Genomic DNA, 21,697 nt, shown 5'->3' with positions numbered 1-21,697 from the left:
CCAGCAAATTAAAACATTCACTGTATTGGGACGTTCGTTAAAGCCACAAATGACTCAAGTTGCCTGTTGAAGTAGAAAGTGAAATGAACACACAGTCAGAGAGTTAGGATAGACTGTCTCACATCCATAACATGCATGCTGGAATAAACATGTTAAGTAAACAATAAAAAGAAATATCAAGATTATAAATCTCGAATTCAAACCACCTCCAGGAACACCAACATCAAAATATTTTTAAGGGCTTTAAGCACTTTCAGTTGATATTTTGTTTGGATCACTAGATGGTACATACACCTCTAGATCCTGTATCTCAGAGATATACTGAAATGGAGTACTAAAACACAAAGATATTAAAACTCCCAATACTGTGAGTGGAGAAATCCACCTACCAAGTGTAACCTTGACCTTCAACCAAATCCACCTACCAAATGTAACCTTGACCTTCAAACAAATCCACCTTCAGTGTTTCTCACCCTCAGTCAGGTACTCAAATCACATCACTCATTTTTATTTTTAAAATGAGCTGTGTTAAGTAAATGTACTTAAGAAAATATTTGCATGAATTTTAAAATTTAAGTATTAGATCTTAAAATGTATTTTTATTGACCAAAACTGACAACAAAAGAATACATTTTTGAAACACCACAGCTTAAACTTTTTCATTTCATTCTTACTAATTAAAAGAAATCTTTTCGCTATTTTTATTTTTTCTTTCAACAAATTTTTGTAAAAATGTTATTATCAGACTTTAATTGCCAAACAAATAGACAAGAAATGATGTGATTTTGTACAATAACCTTCCATTTGGTATGATAACATAGTCAAGGATAAGAAAAAGAATATTATAATAGTAAAAAAAAATCTCCTTTGAAATTGCAGTCACTTACATCTATAACAGGATATATATTCTGTAAAATGAAAGTCTGTGATCATTAGTAATTGTCATTGCTGGATAGCAGTATTCCAAATCTTCTCATCATGTAAATGCACCATTACAACACTCACTGTAATCTTAAAATAATTCACATATGATGCAAGGGGGGTGTTTGGTTTAAACTTCTTTTGTAATACATGTGTATGATTTAAAAAGAAAAGAAATAACATGGAAGTATGTGACTGTTCTGATTTTGTTTTTTTGTTGTTTTTTTTCGAATTTTTGGTCTCATCCAGTGATTGTTTGTACAAACTTCATTAATTATGGGTATTTATGTACAAATTTGAAAATATGTTACTTTAATGGGGAGACAACTCTGTTAATGCTACTTTAATGTGGAGACAACTCTGTCTAGATGATAATGTACCCCCGAAAAGCTGATCATGATCGATATCGTTTTCATTATAACAGGACTTTAAATGCTTTCTGGATCTGATATCTCAAGACAAATCCATTTTCCTGTCATGCATTAAAACAATTTTCAATAAGACTGGAACAATTTTCAATAAGACTGGAGACAACATCCCACATGACCCTCCACATATCTGATATCACCATGGCAATGCCATGACCTTCAGGCACATATATGTTACACAGTGAGATGTTTAGACACTCGGACTTACAGTACATGTCTAATAAATACTCATATAATACCTGATTAGAAGACAATAATATTGATATAAAGATTAAGCTTTGTTTAGAATTAAAATGTGATTGTAAAATTATGCATTATTTTTTGGTTAATTATACATTTAACTAAGTCATTAATTTGTTAGGATAATTCTTATTATTTTTTTTTTCTTCAATTAAGGGTATAATGAAGATATCTATTGCCTAAATTAAGTTCTCTAATAGCACTATATGTATTAAATATAACTTACTCTATATGGTATGCTAAGTATAATAACAGCTCGAATGAATGTCTTGTTAAATAAATAAAACAACTCTAAATGAGATAAAATGCATGTACATGTACACCCCAATAACATTTTTTTCTCTGATATAGAGAACCACAGACCACTGGTGAAACAAGCTATCATTTCTCTCTCATCATGGTAAAAGAGAGGGCACAGTAGAGTTTTGATCCTCAGAGTCAATAGAAAAACAAATGAAAATTATAATATATGTATTACAAAAATTTAAATCTCAGTATCATTTTAATCAGAGAGATATGTAGTCTAACAGTTTCACCTGTGGACAGATATTGCGTTACAGTCTGTAAATATATACTTAGTATTTATACCATATTACTTAAGTCATGAGATTTGTACTTCAATATTATCCTCTCTGTTAATTAACTAAAGGGAGACCATCCATGCGTTCCTTTTCCGGCTTCATGCCAGTTGTACACAAAGAGGTACAACCGACACGACCCCTACACATGGAACACATGATAAGGCTTCCCAGAGACAATCTTTTTTTTTATTTCCAGTGACAAATCCAAATATGAATCAATGTTTCATTTTCATAAAATACAACTTTGTATCAAATTTGGTCCCGCCTTGTCTTCAATCAATCACATTTCACAACAAATAAATCAATTTGGCATATATTATGATAATATTTGAGAAGATATTTGTAGTGGTATTAATTTCAGAATGAAAACTTTAACAATTAGTTGAACAGTAGCAGTGAAAATTCAAACCACAAACATTTCAAGTGAAATAGTGTAACATAAAAATGTGGATTTTTATTCAAAGCTTCAAGCACACATGGATTTGCATCACAACTGGCAACAGTACGACAATGGTTTGGGTAATTAGTAGTGTAAAGATCTGAACAGACCAAAATAGATTTGGCAGAGGAAATAAGCAGACATTTACTATAAGTACAACTCTCATGAAGTATATATGTAGACCACACGTTAAGAGTACAGAGTTGTGAATCAAACTCACCTCCAAATAGTCGACCTAGTTAGAACATCATAACACATGCAATCAGGCATAAGTAATGGTGTAATTTTATCTTCATACATACTTTCAAAGTTATGTGCAAATATGGGGGTTTCGAGATTCCAAAACGACGTGGGCAAAGTACAATTTACCGTCGATTAGTCCCACCTTCTGGCGTCAGAGATTATGACGTCACGAAACTCACGTTAAATGGTCATAATCACTGGATGGTGGGACTAATCGTCGGTAAATTGTACTTTGCCCACGTCGTTTTGGGATCTCGAAACCCCTGCGTATTCAAACAGAATGTGTTTCTTAGAATCAACTACTTTTCATGCTTAATTAATCACAATTAAGTTTTTATCACTATATTAATGAAATTACATTGTAAGTGTTGTGTAAGTTAAAATTGTAATTAATATCAATTAGAACTTTATAAAATTATGTTTAATCACTTTTTTAGCATCAAATATCAATATGAATTGTTTTGAAAAATTTCCAAGAATCAAGTTGTTTCATTATGATGGTACTGATGGCATATCAATATGAATATCAAATTATCATAATTATTCGAAAATAAAAGGCCAAAACAAATTCAAAGTAAAATCAAAGATTATTTATGGGATATATATTCAGCCACTATAGGACCTTCTTCAGTTTTAATATTTGATTATATGTAAAAAGGTTTTTTTTGTGTTATCTTTATATAATATATGAATATTAGTATTATAAATGCATATTTTACATTACTTGAAAATACCAATACATGTACATATTTTTGTTACTTGCCTGTTACATGTTATGTATATTTACATGTCTGTTGCGTTTTTAGTGGTAAGTTTTTCACAAAATACAAAATATATATAAACAAATTTATAAATTATGAATTCAGATATCAGAAATATTTTGTTAATTTGCTATTACTGATTTAAACAATCACAATGCCAAATATCAAAATTTAGTTAAAAATAAGAACTATAATATTAAATCAAAATGTTGAAGATGGGTAAGTTAATTTAACAGATCTTTGACACAACTAAATTCCTGAAATAAATTCTGGAAAAACTACAAAATGTTTGTCTAATATATGAAAGGATGTATCAACTGAAGGTACAGGATGACAAAACTTATCAATGAAAAAATAAACCTCAGAAAACTAAACACCCTAGATGGAAACCATGGTTACAGATGACAGTCCTATCTGAAAGTGTAAGACAATTGGACAAACTTCCTAACAGCAAGATTTAGTGTTTAGTACTCTTCACTTGAAATATATCAACATTCAAATACAAAGCAAAGAAAAACAAAATTTCTGCATGTGGAGAAATTACAGCTATTAAGTATGAATGTTCCCACGAACGTGATAGTATAATGATGATATGCTTAAAACAAGTTATTGAATCTCAGGCTGATACTTAGAGACGCAAGACAAAGCATTAATACTGTATGTTGCTGTAATATCACTATCAAAAGGGAATTGATAATGCTCAGGAGAGAAACCATTCAAATTCTGGTAAAACGAGAAGGCTATGATAGGTAAGAAAGATGACTCAATTGAGTACTTCAGTGATATAAGGGTAGTTTTCCTGTAAGAAATTAGCAATTCAAGTTCAATATAACATCAGTTATAGGATAGAAACACACACTGACAGCAACAAGACCAAACCAAAGGTTATTTTAGAGAACAGTACAGTCTAAAATTCATCTCAGGGTAGAAGGTTTTAATCCATGTAAAACAAACTGTTGATAAAGTTTAAGGTAAAAAGTTAGAGGCATGATACATATTCCCTTCACCTGTACTCTTACTTTATAACATACATACAGTAGAATACACTTTATAATACACAATACATACAAATAAGGCACAAAGTATAACATGTAAGCTAAGGTATTCTGGCTGTAGTTCTGTTTAACATGTTTATATTCTCTTTAAATCATAAATATACACCAACCTTTACATTATCCTGAAAAGTTAAATCATAATCTTACATAAAATTAATGTTTAAATCTAAATGTAGTTAAAGGTGTCCAGAAGCCCTTACATGTGGCAAAGGGTTCATTATCTCTCCGATCACAACATGCAGTTTTTTTTTCAAAAAATTATCAATTCACGGTCCCAAATGATCACTTTCAACACAATTTGACCTGTGTATAAAGACCACTTGGCTATATAGACTATTGGTCGATGGGTGGTCTTCATGGACAGGTTTGACTGTATTTTGCTATCCTTAAAGTATTATAATATCATCTTGTTAAAGACTTTCCTTCATAGACATACCTGTCCCGAAACCTTAAATAGAGAATTTCATAGCTATTTAAGTATATTAAGTTGCCAATATGTGGCATGGTTTCGGATCAAGGAAGGTTTGGTCCAGTATCTGTAACCAACAGGAGGACATTTCAGAGTATTCTACTACACTAGCAATACATAAACAGCGATTATTACCTGATTTAGGGCGAAAGCAGTGATGATATCTTGCTCCTTGTGGATGATCTTCATTGGATCTTTTATCTTAACACTCCCATCTGGCCCGTCCGACTGACTTACAGACTCCTGAAATACAATATGGTAAAGGATCTTGTATGTTATTTCAATGTGTTCATCTCCCATTCCAATTTACTTCTCATCAAATAGAGAATTTTCTGTTATATTGTGTTCCATAGCTATCATCATGTACTCAGCTTCCATTGGTACACAATGCTATCGATAACCACCAAATTCTGTACAATAACCTAGAATTTGATCAAATGATTAAATACTCACAAACTTATAGAGAATTTGTTTTGTTAAAGCAAAGTTTGATGCATAAAATCTATAATGCCAAAATCTGCCAATAGAAATCTAAATCTAAAAGCAGTGTTACCTCCATCTGTGGTATCTTCTTTTTCCTGTATATGTAACGGAGGAAGACGTCTTTCAGAGAGCTTTGTTTCAGCAGGTGGAACCATAATCTCTTGATTGGCAGACACACATGGCTGTCACTGTAAGGACATCAAACCATAAGATTAAGAGATAGAAATGATTGGTGATACTGCAATAAAAATTCCTGTCTCTTAGTTAAACAAGAAACTAGACAAAAATTGTCTTTAAGATAGAAATACTGATCAAAGATATGAAATATGAATGAGACAGGATTGAGGGGCCGCGTTGGCCGAGTGGTTTAGATGTCTAGACATACGGCCACAAGCCCTCTACCTCTGGGTCGCGAGATCAAATCCCAAGTGAGGCAGTTGCTAGGTACTAACCGCTGGTCAGTGGTTTTTTCTCCAGGTACTCTGGCTTTCCTCCACCAATAAACCTGGCACATCCTTACACATGACCCTGGCTGTTGATAGGACGTTAAACTAACTACCGGTAAACCCTTAACCCAAAGAATGAGACAGGAAAGGAAACAAGGGGACATTACAAGACAGGGTATAACAGGACAGGCATGGGTAACAATACTCACTATTGATATGTATGTCTTCACTTCATTTCATTACAGAGTCACTAGTCATGCTATTCAATATCCCAAACATACATCTTCTGACTTGTACAAAACCTCCAACATAAATTAACTATCCACTCATCAGTTCATATGTCAAGACTATCTAGGTACAGTAAGGTGAAAACTGTCAACCCAGTGACTATTAGATACGTACGTGAAGGGTGAATTCTGTGGCTGTAACAACACTTGGTATTTGGACTGTGGGACACCAGTTATTACATCAAGCTGGAGTCCGGCAATGAAATCTTCTGGAGGTCCAGCAAACAGCTCCAGTTTTCCTTTTAGGACTTCCATCCACTGTTCTAAAGTCTTCAGCACCGTATGCATCAGTGTGGAACAGATTGGCAGCTCTGGAAGGATGTAAACATTCATAAGACCTAAGACTTTTTAACTAATTATGACACACTCATGAACACCGTTTCACTATTTAACCTCATGATAATGGAGATCTTGAGCTTGATCCTTTCTCCCAAGTTTTTTTATGTGATTGGATCTCTATACCTGTACTGTTAACCAGCTTTATTTCATGGCTACCAAATCTCATAATTTCCATTTCAATACAAGTTAGCAAAGATTAACCTTCGTGAATTTAAACATTTAATGGAAATACCTATTGATTAAGTGACGCTTTTATTAATTAGTGGAGATAAACTTTCACAAAAGTAAATCACACGCGAAAGTAAGTTGTTTTTTTTTGTATTGCGTTTGAATCTTTCTTCTAGTTGTTTGAATTTATCATCATTTGGCAGCTGTTTTGCTAACACTTACCTTGGAGCTCAATGCCGATCTGAGGTAGGAAGACTTGTAAATTATGTAGGATAACTTTGACCACACAGAACCGTATGAGGGCCCAGGAATAGGATGTAGGGTCTGTAGACTGTTGGGTGGACGCTAGAGGCCTGTTAACATAACGTCACCATTATAATTCTTGTTTTCATCTCATGATATGAATATACACAAAGTATCAAGTTTATAAGTATTTCATTTCTGATCAACAAATTTAATTATACATCAAAACACATCTAAATGAATGAGATACCATATCATTTCATTCCAACAATATTACACTTCACGTAACCCTAACTCTAATACTACATTCAAATCAAATATTAACACAAAACATTAATTATTATTACATATATCAAAAGCTATATGCTCTTATAGAAGATTAATAATTGTATAAAATATAATCATAAATATCTACATTATATATTAATAAATTTACTCATTTCACACAATTTTTTCAATCAGATTCCAAATTCTAATACTGAATTACACTTACAAGGTTTTCGGTCTAAGATAGTCATCTTCATCATCATCAAATGGCTCATCTTCATCTGACAGCGATTCCTCCGAGTCATAGTGGAACTCCTTCTCAGATGCGGTGTTGAATGGCTGATTAATCAAACACAAGAAGAAATAAGTTTTAGAGGACTGCATATTTTTTAACAGTAAAAGACCTGTATTGCTGCCTTTAATGGAATTAAAATACAGTCAAACTATAAAAGACTATCCAAAGGTCCAAAAAAAATTTCTTTATAGCCAAAAGGTCTTTATAAAGGGGTCAAACTGTATTGAACTTGACCTTTTTGGACCCTATGAAAGTCATCTTATCAAGCAGATGGTCTTTATACAGAGTGGTCGCTAAGACAGGTTTGCCACAGTCATTATTTCATGGAAGGTAAAACAAAATGAACAATTTTGTTCACTGAATTTATTGAATGGAAAATAAGTTCAACAGGCTCCAAACTTCAGCATATGACTTTGAAATCATAAACTACTTCTAATTTATGTATAAATTACGATATTTCATATTATAAGACATTTGAGGTCATCTATAGACTTATCAATTGGAGAAAGTTATAAGTTATATAACAACCTAGTATTACATACCTTGGTCATGAAGAAAGAGATCATACTCAGTTCTGGAGGAACAAACGTTTCCCTGAAGGTCGTCTTCTCCTTGGTACCAGCAGGTCCACCTCCCATCACCTTCATGGTCAGTTTGATCCTGCTTTCATCACCAGGCCCTAAAACCATCAATGTTAAGGACCTTTGGTCAGTCAGTAGTCAATATACATGATACAGAGAAAAGCATTAACAGTCGTTAACCTTCTTTTTGTGTGTGATTATTTTATCATATTTTGCCATACAAATCACAAAAAATTAATTGCCACAACAATGCTTCGAACACTAGTACGGTAAAACTAGTTGTGCTAAAATCATAAAATTCACTCATCAAGAAAAAGTCATAAAGCAAAAAAAAGGAAATTAAATTGTCGAAAAAATTTGTTAGTTTACATTCTATATCACACAGGAACAGGATTCCAATATCAACTCAAACAACTCGTATCAGTTAAATAATCTGCCTTATGAACTATTAACTTATAACAAGTGGCCAATGGGCCTTAACGGTCACCTGAGTTCGTTTAAAATGAAACAAAGACATATAAACACTAATATACTGGCCCTTCAAGTCTGTAAGTGATTTAATAAATTTAACTTTTTAATCTATGAAGAGTATTTGTTTCCATCAAACCTATGAACTCAAAAGATTTTCTGAAATTTTAAGTCATTTTGACCCTGCTTGGCCCCACCCCTCTGGTCCCCAAGGGGGTCAGCGAAGACTGATATGGATGTTAAAATATTATATCTCAGGCCAATAATTCTTATCAAGTTTGACTCATTTTCTATGAAAATTAAGCAAATAATATTCATAAATGTGTTTTTCATATATAAACTAAAGTAAACTTGGGGAAAACGTGAGACCCCAGGGTCATATAATTCACAACTTTTGTAAAAAACCATAAGACCTTTCCATCTATGAAAAGTATTGAATCTACCATTTCCAGAATTTTAGAAAAAGGTTTTTGAAATTTTAGCCTATTTGACCCCTTTCGGTTGGTTGGCCAGGACCAATTGGATATGATATTATAATGCTATCTCAGACTAATAATTATAAACAAGTTTGACTTATTTCCTATGAAAAATGAGCAAAAAATGTTCATAAATATGTTTTTTCGACATAACTATTATAGTAAACTTGACCATCTCCCCAGGGGGAAATGTGAGACCCAGAGTCATATATTCACAATTTTTGTAAAGGGCCTTAAGACCTTTCCATTTCCAGAATTTCAGAGAAGATTTTGAAGTTTTAGCCTATTTGACCCCTTTTGACCCCACCCCTAAGGCACCTTGGGTTCAGTCATGGAAAATTTGTTAATAGGATTCAATGGCCATCTTATATTGATAATTCTGACAATATTTGACTCATATCCTATTACAAAAGACCAAATAATGCTCAAAAATGTGTTTTCCCTATATAAACTGTAGTAGTAAAAACTTAACCCCCTCCCCAGGGGGAAACGAGAGGCCCGAGGGTTATATACTTCACAATTTTTATAAAGGGCTTAAGACCTTTCTATCTATGAAGAGTATATGATTCCACTATATCTGAGAGTAGAAGAAGATTTTTGAAAATTTTAGTCAATTTTACCCCTTTTGGCCCCTCCCACAGCCCCCTGGGGGGTGGGGACCATTTAATTATGCCTTATGCCTTAGAAGGTTTGTGCAAAATTTCACTGAAATTGCTTCAGCAGTTTTGGAGAAGAAGTTGAAAATGTAAATTGTTTACGGACATACAACGGACGACGACGGACAAAAGGCAATTAGAATAGGTCACTTGAGACTTTGTCTCAGGTGACCTGAAAAAAAAGAATAGAAAGAAATGAGACCCAACACTCCACGCTCCTTTGATATTGAGTTTCCTTAATTACATTATATATGTTATGGAGATAAGCCGAACACTGTACAATATGTTGGAGAGAGAATTGAATAAAGGCCCGTCGGTATTTTAAAATTTGATGAAACCTGGTACATACTCATAGACACTGGGTGTGGGTTGTTAGCCACTTTCAGTGCTGTCTTCACTCCACCCCCGAACAACGCTCCCCACATCTGGTGTTCAAAGCGATGCGATACGAGACGATACAGCATGTTACAGTCGTACATGGCCATGGCATTCACGAGCAGACTCACATACACAGCGATCAAACTCTCACAACATAGAATGTTCAGTTTTGGCGCAGCGTCGTCTTTCTCCTGTGCCAGTAAGACTCTAAGGGAGGTCACTCCTGGCCACTTTGATGGTGGTGTGTTGATGAAGTTGTCCCCTGTACTAGATTTACGACGATATCGCTGTACACCCGCCATCAGGTGTCCGGCCTGACTACTGTTGAAGTTATGTCTGCAATCAGAAGTGATGTTGTAGAAGTATCTACGAATCCGTTTTTGAGTTTGTCCTATCCGAGACATTAACCCAGGATCACATTCGTGTGGAAGTGTTGTATTTTTAGTACAATTAACACATTATTCATACACTACCTGGTACTCAATAAGACATATAGACAATTAATTTAATTGGTTTTCAAATGCAATGTTTTAGACAAAACATAATATAGCCAAGGTAAACATTTTCAATTGAAACAGTAAAAGAAATTCTTTTCAACAAGAATGCAATATATACTCAATCTGAACACAAGAGCAAAAATCATACTATATTTGAATACTTACGCCATGAAGCCATCCATGGTTGTTCCCTGGGTTTCATTTAGCGACACCACAAAACTATCGCAGTCACAAAGACACTGGTAGATACACGAGGATAACGCCACGCTCAGGTTCTGCATGACTAGGACGGTGTTCATGTTGATACCGAGGCTGGGAGGAACAGTCAGCTCCACGATGGAATGTAGGAGATCCTGAGTCATACACTGGATGTGCTGGATTGGGTCGGCGACAACGGTCTTGGAACTGGCTATACTGGCTGATAGGAGAGGTAGTGTGGTAGGGAAGGGTAGGGGAGATAACAACTGCTGTTGGGGTTTGTCCTGCTGTAACTCCTGGGGACAGATACAGCAACGGTTAGTTCATGTAATGACACTGTATAGCGATTGATATGGCAATAACAAAACAGAAATAATATTGCAATAATCCAACTTAATTTTGCCATTTTGAATCTTTTGTATATGAAGTATTACACAGATTTAGGGGGGAAACAAACTCAAGGAACCTCTCTTTATTTACATTTCATCATTTCTAAATTGAATAATTTAAAGTTCAGATATTTCCTTTGAATTAGTTAATAAAGAATTATGAAGTTGGGGCCTGTTATATGTTTTAAAACATTCAAAACTCGTGCATCTTAATAAATTAAATCCATCCAAATATTTTATCACTGACCTGTAGGAGAAGCAGTAGTTCCATCTCCACGGAGGCCAACCCCCCTCCCCCTGATCCCTGTAGTACACAGTAACTGGCTAGTGTCCGCAGTAGTTGTTGATTAGATCTCAACCACTGTTTACGGCGAGCCATCCTCTCAAGCTTTGCCTCAAAATCCATCTTCTCCGCCAGAATGACTTCATGTAGTGTTGGTTTATATGAGGAGTCAGACCTTTGGGACATTGATCGTGTAAAGCCAGAGTTTACGTCCAGTAACGTGTCGTCATCATAACCATTAAGGGCTAAAAATATAGGTAGACATTATACAACAACAATATACATAACTCCATCCTATGTAAATACTTTATCAACATATATTTACATTTTGCCACTGCGACTCCCATTACTCTAATGATAATCGTGATCTGCATTATGAGCCTATAAATGCAGCCCAGACTTGGTGTAGTGATATCTATATAAACGGATGTGAGTCTTGTTTACTGACACCATGTTAGTCGGCGCGGGAAAATTGACATTGGAATTAAATGAACCAGTTTGGTTATGAAACTATAAAAAAAATCTTGTAAGTGTCTGGATAATTGAAAGTAAACTGATAAGTTATTGAAAAACATTGAAATTTCAATATTTTATAGGGAGTATTTTTATCACATTGAACTTGGCTGTTGAGGTTAAATAGCTGAAGCGGGAAATTCAAATGTTCACTCGCATCTAAATTATGTGTTACTTTGAACTAGAAAGTAAAATGTAAATATAACAATTAAAGGATTGTTAGATTGAATTTATTGGATATATAAATGCAATATGGATGGCAGATAAATATTCATAGCGCCCTCATGGGCGCTATTCTATTTATCTGCCACCCAGATTGCATTTATATCTCCAATAAATGCAATCTAACAATCCTTTAATTGTTAAATATAGCTCAGAACCAAAAATATACTCTGTTTAAGGCCGAAAGTAACGTGTAATACAATGTAAATAAATGGCGCAGGGCCAAAATATATTTATTAAAATATAACAGAGCATAATTAATTCAATAAAAGATGTTACATATATTGTAAAGCGTTACACAGAACCACTGTTTACACTGTCCATGGCCAAAAAACAATTAATATGTATACGCACATGGTACAGGGCCAAACTGAAACACTGTCCATGTTTAAGACCAGGCCAGTAAGGCTTTAAGTTTTACGTATTAATCATAAACAGTTAATTTATCTTATCTTGCACTATAAGTCCATGTTTAGGGCCAGGCCAGTGAGGCTTTAAGTTTTACTTATCAATCATTAACAATTACTTTATCTTATCTTATTTATAACGAGGCCGGAACATCAGAATTTACCATCAGTGTTTGTATGGATGTCCTCTTGGCCTTCAGGATCGTTATCGCCATAGTTACAGAGGTACTGGAGAACCTCGACCTCTCGCTCCAGCCAGATGTACAGCTGGAAACGTAACTGTCCCCCGTCGACTTCAAACCCTGTGGCTAAGGTCTGCATCTCCTCCATCAGTACCTGGACAAAAATCATTTCAACATTTAATATCCATAAAATCATTGTCTCTTTGATATACCATATAGCTGGGTTTTTTGTGAGACAAAATATACACAATTTGAACTTTAAATGAAGAAATCAAATTTAAGCTGTTTCAATTTTTTGTGATCTAACTTTATGAGTACACATTTATCAACCATCATTCAATTCTTTGCAGATCAAATTTTCGGGAACACAGCAATCCCGCAAAATAATGAAAATGTCATCCTTGCAAAAATAACAGGCTTAAATTCTGTAGGTTTTGTATAGAATATTACAAAGATAATGTACAGCGTGCTAAAAATTATATCAGTCCCTACTTGGTACATATTCATTATGATTTGATAGGTAAATTTGAAGTAGGATAGTACAACATATGTATATTTATCAGTATTTTTAGACAGCAGAATCTGTTAATTACAAAGTCTGAAAAAAAAATATTTACATTTCAAGGGGAAAAAAAATCTAATTATCTCAAATTTTCATTTACCTACAATATATTCTATTCAATTTCAACTAATTTAATTTCAAATATTTTTTGAAAAGGGATTGAACAACAGGTATAGCCTATATAAGTTCTCTCCCTTAATCTATTCTATTCTGTATTCCAAAGTATAAAGAAGTGTACTTCATATGAGAAACCTACCTTGAGACAGGCGATGAACTTGTACTGTTGGGCAAAGATGTCTACTTGGTGACCTTTGTCCTTGACCTTGTCCGGCGGTTTATCCGGTGACATCCCCTCACTACTCTGAAGGACGGGGCTAGGTTCCTCTACGACAATCGTTGGTAACTTTTCTAACTTTCCTTTAGTACTAGATATCACATTCTTACTATCATCATCATCCTCATCATCTCCGTCATCTTCCGAGGAAGAAATATTGAAACTTGGGGCATCGTCCACATCAAAGTTTGTGACAGGTGCCCCCCAGTCCATACTGTCAGACGCATTTTTTGTCGACGGCATCGGAGTACTCCAATCAAAGTCACTAGACGTGTCCTTGAACCCGTTGACGACCGGTTTACTCCAGTCAGTTACAGCAGCATTGTCCTCCAGCGTACCTGTGTTTATACAATCATCTTTCGAGGATGTCTCACTTTCGAAGTCCACATCCTGAGTTTTCTTATCTTCAATGACAGGAGGTAGTTTAGATAGGACTTCCAGGGCTAGTAATGGACACCCATTCATGTAATGTGAGTGTGCCGTCGTGAAGAACAGTTTTCTCTCTACGGGCGTCACTTTGTCAACAAACACTGAACTATCGTCTAAAACAACAGTCTGTTGTCTCGTAAATCCCGGAATAATGTTTTTATTTCGCTTAGACTGACCTGTAGCAGCTATTCGCTGTCGGACAAGCAGAGGGTGTGTACGTAAAAAGTTGTAGAAATTAAACACACTGGGCATAGCATTGTGTCCCTCAAGTTCCACACTATCCATCACCTTGTGATGGCGACTGTCATTGGAATGTAGCAGGGTGTTTAGTGAACCGCGGTAATCTTTGAGTGACCACATTGCCATACTACGTAGGAATGGGTCCGGGTGAGCCTTACAACTGTCGTAATTGTCTCCCTTTTCATCACAACCTAGAATACTCGTGTAGAGAATCTTTTTGACACTGTCCGGCATCATGTCCTCGCCATCGTACAGACGACACACGACCAGTGCCAACTGGATGTCATTGAGTTTATCCAGACACACCTGTAAATACAATACATAATGCTATCTTAGGGGATGGATTTCAGAACAAAAATATTTGAGAATTCTTACAATTTTTTTTACAGATACATGCACCATATAATTGAAGTCGATCTGGCAACCAGGTTGTTAGTATTTTACCTTTTTAACAATTCTACCCTAAAACTGTAGGTTGATAAAAAGATGTCATGTTTTTGCGAAAATTTTTCTTAGATATATAAAGAAACTTTCAGCTTTAACTGAAACATCAACGTATGATTTATGTATCTAATCTAGACCTTCAATGCAAATGACCTTGATCTTTGAACTCCTGACCAGATTTTACACTTGAATTTTTTGTATATGAATGGACTAAACGTCAATGCCATGAATATTTTTACGAGTCAATTTAACATATATCAAATATCTTCGTGGCAGACAGAGACAGTCATAGATGGTTAACAACATTGAACCATTACCATAAAGTTGACTTAAGGGACAGAATAAAAGCAGTCATTACAGCTAAGTAGTATGTATACAGATTGAATTTTCTCCCATACTTCACAAGGATATCCTGTGATTGCTAGGGAAAAGATATCTCTATCTTACACAGGGGGGTGTAAGACAGCTCATACACCCTTCACAATAACATGATGTCATCAATAGATGCGGCCAAGCCGCGACGTTCATTGCCAATAACGTCATCAATTATGACGCATAACGATGTTCCTTTGATCATGACGCAATGACAAGAGGCCCATGGGCCTTAACGGTCACCTGAGTAGAATACAAGAGGCCCAGAGGGCCTGTATCGCTCACCTGGTTTGTAATGCCAAGTAATATTCTGGATACAGGTTCATTGTTTATTTTCTAAAGAAATTTGAATATTTACCTCTAATTCCCCTATTGGGCCCCACCATTCCTGCCCCCTGGGGGTCAGAGCCAAAATTTATACAAGCTCTGTTCCCCTTCCCCCAAGGATGTTTGTGGCCAAATTTGGTTATAATCCATGCAGAACTCTATGACTAGTAGCGATTTATAGGATTTACCTTTATTTCCCCTATTGGGCCCCGCCCCTCCTGCCCCCAGGGGGTCAGAGCCAAAATTTATACAAGTTCTGTTCCCCTTCTCCCAAGGATGTTTGTGACCAAATTTGGTCACAATCCATGCAGAACTCTAGGACAAGTAGCGATTTATAGGATTTACCTTTATTTCCCCTATTGGGCCCCGCCCCTCCTGCCCCCGGGGGCTCAGAGCCAAAATTTATACAAGTTCTGTTTCCCTTCCCCAAGGATGCTTGTGGCCAAATTTGGTTACAATCCATGCAGAACTCTATGACAAGTAGCGATTTATAGGATTTACCTTTATTTCCCCTATTGGGCCCCGCCCCTCCTGCCCCCGGGGGGTCAGAGCCAAATTTTATACAAGTTCTGTTCCCCTTCCCCAAAGGATGTTTGTGGCCAAATTTGGTTACAATCCATGAAGAACTCTATGACTAGTAGCGATTTATAGGATTTACCTTTATTTCCTATATTGGGCCCCGCCCCTCCTGCCCCCAGGGGGTCAGAGCCAAAATTTATACAAGTTCTGTTCCCCTTCTCCTAAGGATGTTTGTGGCCAAATTTGGTCACAATCCATGCAGAACTCTAGGACAAGTAGCGATTTATAGGATTTACCTTTATTTCCCCTATTGGGCCCCGCCCCTCCTGCCCCTGGGGGCTCAGAGCCAAAATTTATACAAGTTCTGTTCCCCTTCCCCCAAGGATGCTTGTGGCCAAATTTGGTTACAATCCATGCAGAACTCTATGACTAGTAGCGATTTATAGGATTTACCTTTATTTCCCCTATTGGGCCCCGCCCCTCCTGCCCCCAGGGGCTCAGAGCCAAAATTTATACAAGTTCTGTTCCCCTTCCCCCAAGGATGTTTGTGGCCAAATTTGGTCACAATCCATGCAGAACTCTATGACTAGTAGCGATTTAAAGGAAATGTTGACGGACAGACAGACGGACGGACGGACGGACGGACGACGGACGACGGACGCCGCGCCATGGCATAAGCTCACCGGCCCTTCGGGCCAGGTGAGCTAATAAAATGAAACAAATAATGAAACAAATTAAAGACATATAAACGCTATATGCTGGGCCTTGAAGTTGGTCAGTGATTTATAAATTTGACTTTTTAGACTATGAAGAGCATTTGCTTCCATCAACCTGTGAACTTAGAGGTATTTTTTGAAATTTTAATCATTTTGACCCTGTTTGGTCCTGCCCCTCTGGTCCCCCAGGACGTCATCGAGGACGGATATGGATGTTAAAATGCTATATCTTAGGCTAATAATTTTAATCAAGTTTGACTAATTTCCTAGGAAAATTGGGCAAATAATGTTCACAAATATGTTTTTCCTATATAAACTAAAGTAAACTTAACCCCTCCCCAGGGGGTAACGTGAGACCCCAAGGTCATATAATTCACAATTTTTATAAAACACCATAAGACCTTTCCATCTATAATTATTTGATTCTACTATATCCAGAATCTCAGAAGAAGATTTTTGAAGTTTTAGCATATTTGACCCTTTTTTAGCCCAGCCACTCTGCCCCCAGGAGGTCGGCCAGGACCAATGTGGATATGATATTAAAATGCTATCTCAGGCTAATAATTCTAACCAAGTTTGACTCATTTCCTATGAAAATTGAGCAAAAAATTGTTCATTAATGTGTTTTTCCTATATAAACTATAGTAAACTTGACCCCCTCCCTAAGGGGAAACAGGAGACCCCAGGGTCATATAATTTACAATTTTTATAAACAAACTTTAAGACCTTTTCATCTTTAAAGTGTATTTGATTATACCATTTCCAGAATTTTAAAAGAATATTTTTTAAGTTTTAGCATATTTGACCTTTTTTGGCCCCACCCCTCTGCCCCCAGGGGTCGGCCAGAACCAATGTGTATATGATATTAAAATGCTATATCAGGCTAATAATTCTAACCAAGTTTGACTCGTTTCCAATGAAAATTGAGCAAAACATACTGACTCATAAATGTGTTTTCCCTATGTAAACTATAGTAAACTTGACCCCCTCCCCAGGGGGGAAACGTGAGACCCCAGGGTCATATTATTCACAATTTTTGTAAAGGAACTTAAGGTAGGTCCATACTTTTGAAAATCGCGCCAATTCATATGACGCTATACCGGAAGTTGCGGAGGTTGGTTAAATTCTAGAATGGTTTCCGATACGCCACGACATCACACTTGGATATTTTTTCAATAGGTGAAAATTTTCTACATAGATTATTTAAATGTTTAAAATCATTAAACAAATCAAATAAAAGCAGTGAAGTGAAAATTATATGGTATCTCTGAGGTTTTTGTGGTCCCTGTCGTAAATGGGAATGGATTTTTAAACACCGGAAGTGCCGTTCGTCGCTATAAATCATAAGAGGGGACCCGGCCGGACCGAAATTCCGGAATTCTAAAAAAATCGCATACGTATTTCCTTTAAACACACAATTTGGAGAAAATCATAAAAACAAACAGACATAAACCAGATATAATATCACAAAAACGTATGAACTGATGTGGAATGTTTTTTTGCGGCCATGATTTTCAAAAAATAGTCAAATATAACCCATCTTAGCACTGGATGAATGGGGGTAGGGTTGCGAGTTTCAAACATCAAGCTTACAAAATTGTGAAATTTTTATCGAGGACCCCGTGTTTTTATATGATATTTGAAAAACATATTACCTTGGGCATATCATATACAAATATTGTGAAATTGACATGGGTTTTCATTTCCTTTTTGGCCTATTCATTGATTTTTTACGGGCGAAAATATGGCAAAACATGATAATTACGTATAGAAACGGTCCTGGGAAATAACAAAAATTAGTTAGCATTTGTAAAAATAAAATAGTTTTGTATATTGTTCTATCATAAGAAATTTAGGACAAAAAATCAACAGGATCGAGACTACATTCACCCTAATATTATAGAAAACATAATTTTATGAATTTTTCTATTTTCGGTCAGCAAATCTGCATGAATGGTATATTTCAAGCTCAAATATCTCAAAAAGTAGTTCGAGAACACCCATTTATCTTTACAGATTTGAAATCTACATGATAAATGCAAGAAAATAAGACCTGTTAGAAAAAAATGACATGGGTTTTCCCAAAAGTATGGAGCTACCTTAAGACCTTTCTATTTATGAAAAGTATTTGATTCTACCATTTCCAGAATTTCAGAAGAAGATTTTTGAAGTTTTAGCCTATTTGACCCCTTTTGACCCCACCCCTAAGGCCCCTGGGGGTCAGTCATAGAAAATTTGTTAATAGGATTAAATGGCCTTCTAATACTGATAATTCTGACAACATTTGACTCATTTCCTATTACAAATGACCAAATAATGTACAAAAATGTGTTTTCCCAATATAAACTATAGTAAACTTAACCCCCTCCCCAGGGGGAAAATAGAGACCCCAGGGTCATATAATTCACATTTTTTGTAAAGGACCTTAAGACCTTTCTATCTATGAAGAGTATTTGATTCTACCACATCTGTGAGTAGAGAAGAAGATTTTTGAAATGTTACTCAATTTTACCCCTTTTGGCCCCTCCCACAGCCCTCTGGGGGGTGGGGACCATATAATTCACAATTTTGATTGGCCTTATGCCTTAAAAGGTTTGTGCAAAATTTCATTGAAATTTCTTCATCAGTTTTGGAGAAGAAGTCGAAAATGTAAATTGTTTACGGACAGACGACGCACGACGCACGACGACGGACAAAAGGCGATTAGAATAGGTCACTTGAGACTTCGTCTCCGGTGACCTAAAAATGCTGGAAAGCATGGGAATTTCATTTTTTTTTTCAAATAAGTATTGGAGAATAAGAATCAAACATGGGTCTGTGAAATGGACATGGATATCTCAACCTGAGTGAAAGAATTGTTTGCTGTCGGGTTGACATACCAAAATCTTTCACTCGGGTTGAGATATCCTTGTCCACTTGACTGACCCATGTAAGTTTCTATTAGTCTTGATATTGGTCATTTGGGAGTCTAGAAAAGTAGTCTTATTAAGCAGGTGTATATATACAGAAGTGGTTGGTAAGACAGGTTTTACTGTATACAAAGGAACTGACCTCCACAGCATCGTTAAGAGCACCAGCCAATAAGAAGAAGGCTGCTGCATGTGTAAACCTTTGACGTCCAAGCAGAGCAAAGGCATTCTTTAATGCAGCCTTTCTCCATCTGTCTTGGCTAAAGTCATTTTTGAAAAACTGCATCATTTTCTTATCTTCAATAGACCTGTGAATCAGACAAATCACTTGGTTGTGTAAAGAATACATTGCACATCAGTTTTTTCAGTAAAACAGATACAGCGAATTCACATCTTTAGCTTAAGAGACGCTATTTCTCATTGTTATAATTGGTATGAGTAAGGATACATTCAGCTAATTTAGGACTAAGACAGGCTATGTGAATCAGATACATTCTGCTATAAGAGAATTCAGTCAAATGGTCTTCTACTTCAGACAGCATTTGGTAACTTAATTACCTGTAAAGTCCCCACAGGACGTTTTTCTTCTTCATGGCGAGGTAAAATATTGCAGAATCCATTGGGTCTTTTCTTCTCTGGAATGCAGCTTTAGCAATCTATAATGAAATATGTTAGCATGAAGAAGCAAATCAAACTTTTACAAGATAAGTACAATAACTACAATAGTAAACAAATTATTTAATATCTATCCTGATAATGTGACAATATTTTGACTTCTATTTAATTAACTTCTTGAACATTAAAAGATTCACACCTAACACTGTCAATCAATAAATGCCCTAAAATACCATATGATTTGGAGCTAATTATGGTACAACAGGACAACAACCACCTGTAGCAGGAGACATTGCTAATCCTGCATGCATGCTGCATATTTCATCAAAGATAATGATAAATATTCTATTGTGTAATAATACGTCAAAACTGACGTATATCTGACCTTCTCTATACACCGCCTTAGTATATTGATGTTGTTGATCCACCAGCCAGCACCAAACTGTTTGAGTTCCTCCCAGGTTGGATCATCCCGTTGTACCCCAGGAATGTAGGACAGCAACTCCTGAAACAGTCAGAAAGTCAGAACTTAAATATAGATCAATGTGACCTAATTAGACTTCAGTGTGACCTAATTAGACATCAATGTGACCTATTTAGACATCAATGTGACCAAATAAGACATCAATGTGACTTAATTAGACATCCATGTGACCTATTTAGACATCAATGTGACCTAATTAGACATCAATGTGACCTATTTAGACATCGATGTGACCTAATTAGGCATCAGTGTGACCTAATTAGACATCAATGTGACCTAATTTGTTAAGTTACATGGTACAGTAAAATCAATCTATAATGACCACCTAAGAGACCAAGAGAAATGCTCTTAAGAGCTAAGTGGCCTTCATCTGTTATTCACAGGTCATGTTGTATAAAATGATCATTTAGGTGGGACTTCAAGAAAGTGGCCTTAATAAGCAAGTGGTCTTTATACAGTAGGGGTTGCTAATGCACATTAGGGGTGGAGGGCTAGTAATTATATATTAGAACATCTTGACCACTTGGCCACTGCTAATCCCCAGATATGTTTGATATTTTACCTCGGTAGCTTCTGAGTGGTAGCCCCACACCAGGTTAAAGGATTTGAGGCCTTGCTGTTGTAAAATAATCCTTTGTCTAATTTGTAGGGTACGTAAAAGGTAGGTGTGATGTCTCATAGCTAGAATAAATCTCAGTCCACAGTCATCCATAGACTCTGCTGCATTTCCCTCATTTAAGTTCTCATGCATACTTAAGTCTGAAAAACAAAAAATTTAAATCAGTTCCTGGCAATAACACTGAATATATTGGTTCATGCATTCAAGGAGAA

At 35.8% G+C, this 21,697-nt stretch overlaps 1 protein-coding gene across 1 annotated transcript in view; it reads right to left on the bottom strand.

Moving 5' to 3' along the window:
- Positions 1–21,697, bottom strand: part of LOC138332654 (dmX-like protein 2) — an 89,952-nt gene that overhangs the window by 16,062 nt on the left and 52,193 nt on the right. The window contains exons 24-40 of the mRNA XM_069280650.1: positions 21,429–21,625; positions 20,768–20,887; positions 20,326–20,423; positions 19,910–20,075; positions 13,734–14,786; positions 12,898–13,069; positions 11,556–11,836; positions 10,887–11,215; positions 10,196–10,560; positions 8,208–8,344; positions 7,597–7,709; positions 7,083–7,213; positions 6,469–6,664; positions 5,691–5,808; positions 5,273–5,380; positions 4,779–4,790; positions 2,830–2,844 (exon numbers count right to left, since the gene is read on the bottom strand). Of these exons, the coding sequence (XP_069136751.1) occupies positions 2,830–2,844; positions 4,779–4,790; positions 5,273–5,380; positions 5,691–5,808; positions 6,469–6,664; positions 7,083–7,213; positions 7,597–7,709; positions 8,208–8,344; positions 10,196–10,560; positions 10,887–11,215; positions 11,556–11,836; positions 12,898–13,069; positions 13,734–14,786; positions 19,910–20,075; positions 20,326–20,423; positions 20,768–20,887; positions 21,429–21,625 (3,611 nt within the window). The remainder of the gene's footprint in view (positions 1–2,829; positions 2,845–4,778; positions 4,791–5,272; positions 5,381–5,690; positions 5,809–6,468; positions 6,665–7,082; positions 7,214–7,596; positions 7,710–8,207; positions 8,345–10,195; positions 10,561–10,886; positions 11,216–11,555; positions 11,837–12,897; positions 13,070–13,733; positions 14,787–19,909; positions 20,076–20,325; positions 20,424–20,767; positions 20,888–21,428; positions 21,626–21,697) is intronic.

The sequence above is a fragment of the Argopecten irradians genome, chromosome 10 (assembly GCF_041381155.1).
Source record: "Argopecten irradians isolate NY chromosome 10, Ai_NY, whole genome shotgun sequence".
NCBI classification, from domain to species: Eukaryota; Metazoa; Mollusca; class Bivalvia; order Pectinida; family Pectinidae; genus Argopecten; species Argopecten irradians.
Note: the sequence above shows the minus strand (reverse complement) of the source record. Positions and strands in the feature narration are given on the sequence as shown.